The sequence below is a fragment of the Trametes versicolor genome (assembly GCF_000271585.1).
Source record: "Trametes versicolor FP-101664 SS1 unplaced genomic scaffold TRAVEscaffold_13, whole genome shotgun sequence".
Classification (NCBI taxonomy): domain Eukaryota; kingdom Fungi; phylum Basidiomycota; class Agaricomycetes; order Polyporales; family Polyporaceae; genus Trametes; species Trametes versicolor.
This window is the reverse complement of record NW_007360333.1, coordinates 25,287-34,234: the sequence shown is the minus strand read 5'-3', so window position 1 is coordinate 34,234 and position 8,948 is coordinate 25,287. Positions and strand designations below refer to the sequence as shown.

The window sequence follows — 8,948 nt, the reverse complement described above, 5'->3', positions numbered from 1 at the left end:
ACTGGCAGCGCGTAATGGTGTTGGCCGTCTCGAAGCTCGTTGCGGCACGCACGTTCCGGACTTGCAGACGACAGACACACCGGCCGTCATGTCCATCGCGGAGCAACGTTCGGAAGGCAAGAGAGCCCGCCTGGACGGCTCCGACGTGCATTCGAAGCACCTCGATATGCGGCCGGCGGTTGCAAGCGGCGAACAAGGCCAGAAGCGGAAGAAGAATCGTCGGGATCGCAGGCGCCAGGTGGCTGCCGACAGCGGCGCGGCGGCTGACGCGCTCACAGTGTCTCTTCCTCAGCCATCCAAGTCCTTTATCCCATCGCCCTTCTATCATGTTCCCGACTCGTGGGCTCGTGCGTTGCAGGACGTCTCGCCTGTTCCTCGTCTTGAGGCGTCCGCGCTGTACTTCTTCCCCCCGCCCTTCCTTCTCGACACCGTCTCTTCGCAGCTACCCATGTCATCGGAATGTGTCTGCCCTACCGCTGCACGAAACGACGACAAGATATTGAGATACCTGCACAGCCACCTCCGCATCCGACGCTTCTGCCGTACGCGCCTGTTCGACCCATCCATGTCAAGCGTACCCCTGACGGTTGCCGAATGGCGAGCGGCTCTTTGGGGTGAATTCAGCGAGAAAGACGCCGAAATCACAGGGAGCAGCGCAGCGGATGTCCGACGGGCAAAGCGCCGTCGCGAGGAGCGGAATGCGATCTGCCGGTTGTTTGGGCGAGTAGCCCTTCTTCCGTCCTACCGCGAGGACAGGAAGGCGTCCTTCCTTGGGAAAGAATTTGCAGCAAAGGACCTCATGGAAGCCAGCAATGTCCGGCGGTGGGTTCTTTGGGAGTCCCACGAGATCAACTTCCGCTGCAAGATGATGGCTTTGGATACGTACCTCATGCAGCGGAAGGATTGGCAGGAGATCCATCGTTGGAATAGGGAAGCGGCAGTGTCGGCAGTTTGGGGCAGTAACGCTTCGGTCCTCAGTGTATTGCCGGAAGACCATTTGGTAGGGGAGTCCCATCGATGGATGTCAGCGGCGAACTCTGGTTGGCGCACTTGCTGCGACTCTTTGGCTGCTTTCGTCAAAGTTATGGAACGTTGGCCCACATTTCCTCGTTCTCTGCTCGGGACTGCCATGAACGCTCCTGAGTGGGATCAGGTACGGTACGCTGCGGTGTGCGACGAGGCAGTCAGGTTCTATGTAAATACTTTCGTGCAAGTCTACAAGAGGCTACCTATTCCTCCCATTCCCCCAGCCGTAACCTTGGACGCGTAGTTACCCTATGTATACGATATACTTGTCTAGACGCGCTCGTCAATGGCCCCATCTCGCGCACATGTCCGCCGTCCGCTCTTGTCGGACGTTTGTACCAGGTTTCATCAGCTAAGATACCTAAGTTTCCACGAGCTATTCAGCGTATACAATAATCGTTCCCCCAGGCGTTGATTGCGGTCTACCGTAGTAGGCCAGTGCGAACTTAGTTTCCGCCCACGTAGACACATACGGCCGAATCGCAATACAACGCAAAGGGAACATGGACTCTCTTGTCGTTCCTCATTGACGAGATGCAGGTCGCGCGCAGTCCCGGCCTGTCATGGATAGTTCTTCCCGTCCGCGTGCAAAATCCGCGGGATACAATATCCCTGTGATAGCACGAAGCTTCCGCGGCCGGCCGTCCCTAAAGCAGAGGCGGTTACATGACAGCATGAGCGTTGATGTTGGTGCTACTGGGATTGAGTCTTGTGATTCCTCACTTGACTCTCAGGTCCCTTGTTACGAAGGCGTAGGTTACGCCATATGTACTGTCCATCAGATACAATAGATTCCACATCCAAACGTACTTCACAGCACGACCGGACATCATACATACAGACAGTGCGCGATATCATATCTCCAGTAGCCCGTCCGCGCCCCCCCAACATACACAACCGTGCCGCGCAACATCCGCCTCGTTCACGGCATGCAGGGCCAACTGGCGCGCGCGCAGGTAAAGCATCTTGTACTCCTCGTTGATGAGTTCCGACGCGTGAAGAAGCTCTTGTAGCTTCTCCTCCCGTTCCTCGCGGCGAGCCAGCTCGCTTTGCAGATAGGCAATGCGGCCCAGCAGGCTCTCGATATACCCTATGGCATATTGATGTGTAGCAGACAGATGAAACCATACCACATCACTTACAAGTTAGGTACTCGGCGGGCCCGAAGTCTGCCTCACCGGGCAGTTGCACGTATTCGCCACCATGCGTGTTAAACTCTCTAACTCAGGAATCAGTAGGGAAGAGACTGATGAAAATAGGCTGGCAGGCATTGCACGTACGGAACGTCGGGAGCGGCGGCGGCTGCCATTTCCGAAAGGGATGCGGCGCAAGATACAAGGATGAATGTTGAAGACGGTGGGTAATGACGTGGAGGAGACCAAGCACTACCCTTCATAAGCGCCCGTACCCATGGCATTGCTGAGGGCTGAGCGCTGAGCGCTCGGATTGCTCTTGTGCCGCCACTCCCTCTCTCGTGTGCTCTCCTCTGGCTCGTCGGGAACTCTCTCGTAGACTCTATCTTTCTGGCACCTCTGAGGTATCTTGCCTGGTGTTTCACTCGCGCGTGGCGAACAAACCTCAGGAAGACGGCCCCCACTCCCGCATCCTTTGCGCCGGCCACCACGAGCTCGCATGGCGCAATAACTGCGTGAAGAGCAGTTCTCCTCGTGTCGCGTTCCAAGAAGGGATTTTGCAGGCTTCGGATAGGGGTTATTCATCGCGTCGGCGGTCACGGTCGCGGGCCTGGATAATAGGTACGTCAAGACAGTGATGTAGCTCATGCCGAATGAATCCAACGTAACGGTTAGGGGGGAGCACGTTGTGGATGTCAGCCGCGTCGATAGTAAACAGTGCGCGAGATCGTCGTCGTCATGTCGATCACCGTCGCACACACGCAGCTCGTACGCGGATGTCGCGGTCGCGTCACTATCCCAGACGTTGTCGTAGCCGTCATCGTCGTGTGCGGCTGGCGCGCCTCGCTGGCGTTTCGGAGGCGACGGTCGTGGTCGCCTACTTGGTCACAGTATATCGGGCGCGAGCTCGGTCACCGTGGAGGCGGCGGCCTTGGTGGTGCTGGTGGTGTACCGAGGCGGAGGCTGGTTTGTACGGGCAGCCGCGTAGTGGGGCGTAGCGGTCAAGACGTGCTCGCGGGTGTGGTACAGCGGACGCTCGACTTCATGGGCGAAGCATATCGACGGCTCGTTGTGGCGAAACCGGTCGCGGTGCGAGTGGCGGAGATGAAAGCGGCCGAAGGACTGTACGAGGGGTGAAGGGTACATATACTAGGTATTGAGCAATACAACTCATTTCCTCCGTCGTTGCGACCGGATGGAGGCAGTACAATATCCGAGGCTCTATGTGCTGTATTGGCACGATCGCGCGAGGTAGCTTATGCCAGCCAGCGCCGTACCATATTCACAATCTCCCATCTATGTATTCGGTCCATCAGTAGCATACACGTAACGTGCGAGTGGACACGCCTCCTGTCTCCTAACACGACGCGCTGCGAGGAGGGGCGTTATCCGTCAGGCTTCCCGCCACTCGAGGAATCCCAACAGGCTACTCTCATGTTAGCATCATAGTAGCGCGTCGTGGGATAACGGACTAACCACATCGATGATTGCGGGGAAGTGTCGATGCGCGGCGTCGAGTCTGCGTTCCCACTGAGCTGCCTGCCTTTGAATACTATCAGACAAATGACCATCGTTGCCCCAAGTGAGCGGTGTACCTGCGCGCGTAGGCGGCGGCGCCGCCCTTGCCACGGATCGCATGCCCCACAGCTCGTTTTCTCCATACCTGACGATAGTGCTGGTACGTCTTCCTGGTACGGAACATCTCCTCTCTGCGCACATAGCACTCTTCCTCCCATCGTTGTTTACGCGCGCTCTGTCGGAACCAGTGTACCCGGGCACCTGTACGGGGCTAGCGTCAGTGTGTTATCGCTCTCGAAGACGTAAGAGACGTACAATCTTCGAGAAAGTTCTTGATTTCCCCCGGTTCTATCTGGTCGATATACCCAAAGTTACCCCATATCCAGGTAGGTTTTCGCTTGCTGTCGTTGTGCTGCTGTTCTTCTACGACGATCACGAATGGCTTGCAGTCCTTATCTTCTAAAGGCTGAAGGTGCTCGTCGTCCTCGGGCATACCTAACAGACGCAGTATCTGCCTGACCTCCCTGTATCGCCGTTTCGCAGAGTTTATGGCAGCTGTCTTCTTCGTTAGTCGTCGGTCCCAAGCCGTATTCCGGATGACACCGGAGACCTGCCGTTTGCGGTCTTCGAGGGATAGATAAGTCGTCAAGTGCAGCCGGAGGTCGTCTAGAGCTTCATTAGCTTGGCCGCGCCTGAGCTCGCGCTCGAAGTTGACGAGTTCCGTCATAGAGGTGGCGCCTCGTATGTGGCTGTGATAGTCGGAGGGCAGAAGGAACTGGGTTGCGGGATCATCTAGGTCGGCCAGTAGGGTGGCAAAGGGAGAGGCCGAGTTCTCAGCCCGCTTCCTCTTAAGCTTCTTACCGGATACCACCGGCGGGCCAACTGTGAGGCCGCATGCGGCATCGTCGCCGGGGTCACGCCTCGGGAACGTGCTTGGATGACCTGTGGCGGAGATGCTCTGGATCGCGGCGGTGATGCACGGTTGCAAGTAGCGTGCATGCATCTCTTGACAGCCCTCTGCCTGTTTGCGGAACGCCTCGACTTGCGTGGTGAGTTTTCGCCTATCCTTGTCCGTGCGAGACGAAGATTGGATGTCGTGACGGAGCTCTTCGCTGTTAAATGAGTTAGTAGCCTTGTTCACGAGGTGGTGATTCGTCCTACCGCGTCGAGTTGAGGCGCAAAACCTCCTCCATTGCTCCGAGCATACCCACCGCCTCGCGTTCCCCTGCCGCTCCGTGCTTCTGCTCTAGGTGCTCGGCTATCGCCTGCGTCGTTAAAGCTGGAGCCGTGTCAGTTGCTGGGTCGCGTTAGATTCACCCTTCGTACCTGTTTGCTCGGGCGGCTCGAACGGGTTGTCGAGCCCTTTGTGCTGCCTGACGTCCACGACCTTACGCTGCCATTCGGCTTCCTCTTGACGCCATCGAGCTACCTTCTCCGGAGCGATGCTTTCCTCTAACTCCGATAGATAGTCCTGGGCTTCTTCGAATAACGCTTCTGCCGTGTTGTGCTTGTCTACCAGTTCGTACACTGCACAAATCAGCACGAAGTGGCAGCGGGTCTGGATAGACGACGATACCTAACCCCTGCAATCGTCGAGTGTTCATGTCCGCGTACGTGTCGTTCAGCACGTCGTGTCGGTGCCCGGCGGACATCTCCTTCGTGCGTCTCGCGAGCGCGTTGAGGATCGCCCACATCCGCTCTAACGTCTCCCCATCCGTCATGCATGCGCCTGGCATGAAATGGAGGGAGTGCTTGTGTCGACAGTCACCGGTATGCATGGCGAGGTGATACTTGCCGACCGCCGCCCTGATGATGGGAAGCTCCGCGGAATCGATCGACTCCAGCTCGTGCGCGACTTTGTTGAATTCCTCGTACAGACGTGTGCGGAGGTTCTTGATATACTGGCAATGTATGTCATAGGTCCCATACAGCAGCCCTAGTTCCCTGTAGTGCGAGAGAGCCGACACCAGACAGAAGTCGACATAAAGATACCTGGACGTCCCACATCGTCAGCAACAGCGGCTTCGGCCACATGTCGACGTACCGTTCAGCAAAATGAAGATCAACTACGCCACCGGGCAACATGAACATGTGCCGACAGGATATGCCGATGACGCCTGTTACCTTCCCGGTGTACTTGCCGTTGGCCATGGCGCCGAACTGATTGCACGTCGATGACTGACTTGGTGTTAGTACATGCGACGCTGGACAGAGACATACCGCTCACTTCATTGACCGGAGGCGGGACGGTCCGGAGGAAGTGTTGAAAATCTCGTTCGTGGACGAAGTACCCCGCGCCCATTGAGTACGCGAAGTCGTCAGGGTCTGTGTCTTTCATCTTCATATTGAGGTGGAAGTTGCCGTCGATGGAATAGTGGAGCGCATCTAGATAACTACGCGGCGTGAATTGGCTACGGTAAGTCCAGCCTCGAAAGAAACACTTACCTATGCACTTCGTCTCTTTGCTTCCACCCCTCCCTCATGTTGATTCCGGGCTGTGGACACGCAGGGCATAGTACAATCAAACTCCTTCGGGGCAATTCGCGTGCTGGCCGAACACCCGCACTTCGACACTGTTGGATGTATGTATACTGTCGCATCGTCGTCTTGAACTCCCGATATCGATCCTGCGACCCTTCAGTGCGAAAATTCCCAGGACAGAACAAGAGGGCATACCTGGGCGTCGCTGGGGGTGGTATCATCGGTCATGTCTTTCAGATGATTGATGAAGTCGTACATGCTCGTCTGGGCGACATGACTTAGATTGTGGTAGGCTTCTAGGGCATTGAGTGTGGTCGCCGTACGAGGACGCTCCCAGGTAGCAGGCCACAGTCCGGAGGCGATGAGCTGCGCAGCCGGGGCGTGCGCGGAACCACATTGACAGAAGAGCACCGGGAGGTCCATCAATCCGTGCTCGTGAATGATGACCATGTCCCGTGGAGTGGAAGAAGCATTTGGGCACTTGCGCCCGCCGTGACCAAGGTTGAATACATAGCCCATTTGAGGAAGGGTGATGCGGTGCCAATACTGCTTTGCCGCGTCCCACATGAGTATGCGGTCAAAAGGACGTTCGCCGTGGCTCGATAGTACACAGTCGATACACTTGAAACAGCCCAGAGGACAGTCTTGGCAGCGAAACAACGTGCGGTATCCAGGTAGTTTGTCGCAGAGTTTGTGAGAGCAGGAGGGGCAACGAATCAATTGAACCGGCGGGGCCTCCAGAGCATCCATGCTGTCTAGAGCATCACATGCATGCATGTCGAGGAACTTCTCCCCTTTCGTGGACGGCTGTGCCCCGGGTTAGTCTTATGAGGCATGACAAGCTGAGCGCGCTCACGCACCAGGTGATAGGCTCCATACCCAGCCTGCTCCGTTTCTCCTCCGCCACCTACTTCTTCTTCGTCATCTTCCGCGTCCTCCACCGTGACAGTACGTCGGCGTACCGCCGGTTTCCGAGCTTGCGACGAGGCCGCGGCGCCGGCGCCGCCTGTCGTCGAGTGCGATGGTCCGGACGAGCTTCCGGACAGCGGCGGCAAGGGTCTGAGCAAGTCGGCGGTGCGTATGGGAGACGTTGGAGCGACCGGCGGATTCGAAGACCAGACAGGTTGGAACACATCGCTAGTGGGGCATTTGTTGAGTTCGCGGTGGTTGCCTTCAGCAGCGGCAGCGGCGGGTACGTGAGGACAGTGTTTCGGGGTTTTTTCGCGCTTCCCCTTGCCCTTGAGAAGGTCAGATATACGCGAAAGCCCTTGTTTGGCCTTCTGCCTGACGCGAGAAGACATGGAGGGTGCCACAGGGTGCCCCGTCGGGGATGCGCGCGTATTCACACATCTGACAAGTGTGCATTCCCACGCTCCTCCCGGAGCGACGCCACAGTACTACATGAGTGTCTGGGAACATGAGCTATCAAACATTGGTACGCCTATACACACGCATAAATACATGTATACTACATCCTTTGAGAGCGATCCTCCTCGGAAGGCGACAGAGGTGTTTCGAATGGTCTTCCGGGAAAGGGTGCGAACCAGTCCGCTAACTGCTACGGGCACATGAGCATGGAAGGGTCGGCGGAGCAGACGTACTAGCAAGTGACTATGTTGTGTATCACGCCTGCTGCCAGTGCGTACGCTCTCTCGTGGAACCGGTACTTGCCATTGGGCGACGGTATGGCTGGGACCTCGGAGTGTAGAAAGGAGGTAGGGGAAAACGCACCTTATACTTCTGGACGTGACCAGCTGCATAAGGCGCATAGCCAACCCTGAGTTGTCTACCGCCACATAGCGGGAAAACATCAGGGCGGGAGTCGAGTGCGGGGAAGGGATGGATGGCGTGGGCATTCTCAGGAGGATAGCGCACGTATTGCCACAGTTATTTGGTTGTTTGAGGGTGTTGCATTTGTGACCGCAAGATATCTGAGCTGGATCAGGGGATGGAGTTAAGCAGAGGGTGTTTGTAGTGTTTAGCGGTGCAGTTGCAGGAGAGACATGAGCGGAGGATAGTGTGGTAGTCGTGGAGAGATCCAGCCGATAGACTGTGATCAACGCATCCCGTTAGAGTTTGCGGTCCCGGAGGGTCTGGGCCATGCCTCCCTGGACCAATATTGTAAGTATACGCGAGTCCCACGACTCCCCGAATCCCGCAAGTACTCTGGACCGGGCTTGATTGCTCGGCGTACTCGCTGGATGGTGGGGGGTGGTAGAACTCTGCCCCCACCAGGCGCCCGAGGCCCGAACCTTCGGGCGCCGTACGCTTACGTACGATACATGAATGGCAGTATCTAATCTACGGGCGCCTAGATGCGCTAGTTCTCCGCGATTCCCGGAGAACACCTTCTCCTACTGAAGTGGACGTTCCCGTCCATGCACTAGGGAGTGCCGGTAGTAAGTAAGAACCGTCGGGTTCTTACACTCTCCCTCCCTAGACCCGTGCCGGGTCTCCAAATAATAATACAATGGAGTAAGGGTCACAACTTGGAGTGACGGTGGCACAGTATTTACATGGGTTCCATGTGCTGCACACACATGGGCCCTATAGTACAAGGGTGCGGCGTTGAAGCCGCTATGATACATCATAGCCCCGTCGGTTTCGACGCGCTACGAGGACGCGTCTGCGTCCGTTCACCCAGAATACTAGTTCGCGACGGGGGTGATCCGTCCGAATGGTTGACGTGCTCGCATTTCTGCGGCGAGTAGGGGGACGCGGTAGCGTCCAGCACCCAGTATAATACACCATGACGGTGGTGGCGACGTTCTGGGTGGGTTTAAGTACCTA

The 8,948-nt window shown here is 56.9% G+C and overlaps 3 protein-coding genes across 3 annotated transcripts in view; 1 reads left to right on the top strand and 2 right to left on the bottom strand.

Annotated features, from left to right (window-relative positions):
• The window catches only part of TRAVEDRAFT_52934 (uncharacterized protein), a gene marked incomplete at both ends in the record, with an annotated part of 3,186 nt that extends 1,916 nt beyond the window's left edge, over positions 1 to 1,270 (top strand). The window contains one exon of the mRNA XM_008045911.1: positions 36 to 1,270. Coding sequence (XP_008044102.1) covers positions 36 to 1,270 — 1,235 coding nt within the window. The remainder of the gene's footprint in view (positions 1 to 35) is intronic.
• Positions 1,271 to 1,880: 610 nt separating this feature from the next.
• TRAVEDRAFT_52933 (uncharacterized protein) lies at positions 1,881 to 2,335 on the bottom strand (the record flags this gene model as incomplete). Its single annotated transcript, XM_008045910.1, has 3 exons — positions 1,881 to 2,116; positions 2,169 to 2,245; positions 2,307 to 2,335. The coding sequence occupies 3 exons, from the start codon at positions 2,333 to 2,335 to the stop codon at positions 1,881 to 1,883; spliced, it is 342 nt and encodes a 113-aa protein (XP_008044101.1).
• Positions 2,336 to 3,602: 1,267 nt separating this feature from the next.
• TRAVEDRAFT_134703 (uncharacterized protein) lies at positions 3,603 to 6,908 on the bottom strand (the record flags this gene model as incomplete). Its single annotated transcript, XM_008045909.1, has 10 exons — positions 3,603 to 3,702; positions 3,755 to 3,938; positions 3,993 to 4,789; positions 4,839 to 4,956; positions 5,004 to 5,204; positions 5,254 to 5,669; positions 5,722 to 5,855; positions 5,905 to 6,070; positions 6,123 to 6,304; positions 6,354 to 6,908. The coding sequence occupies 10 exons, from the start codon at positions 6,906 to 6,908 to the stop codon at positions 3,603 to 3,605; spliced, it is 2,853 nt and encodes a 950-aa protein (XP_008044100.1).
• Positions 6,909 to 8,948: the final 2,040 nt, after the last annotated feature.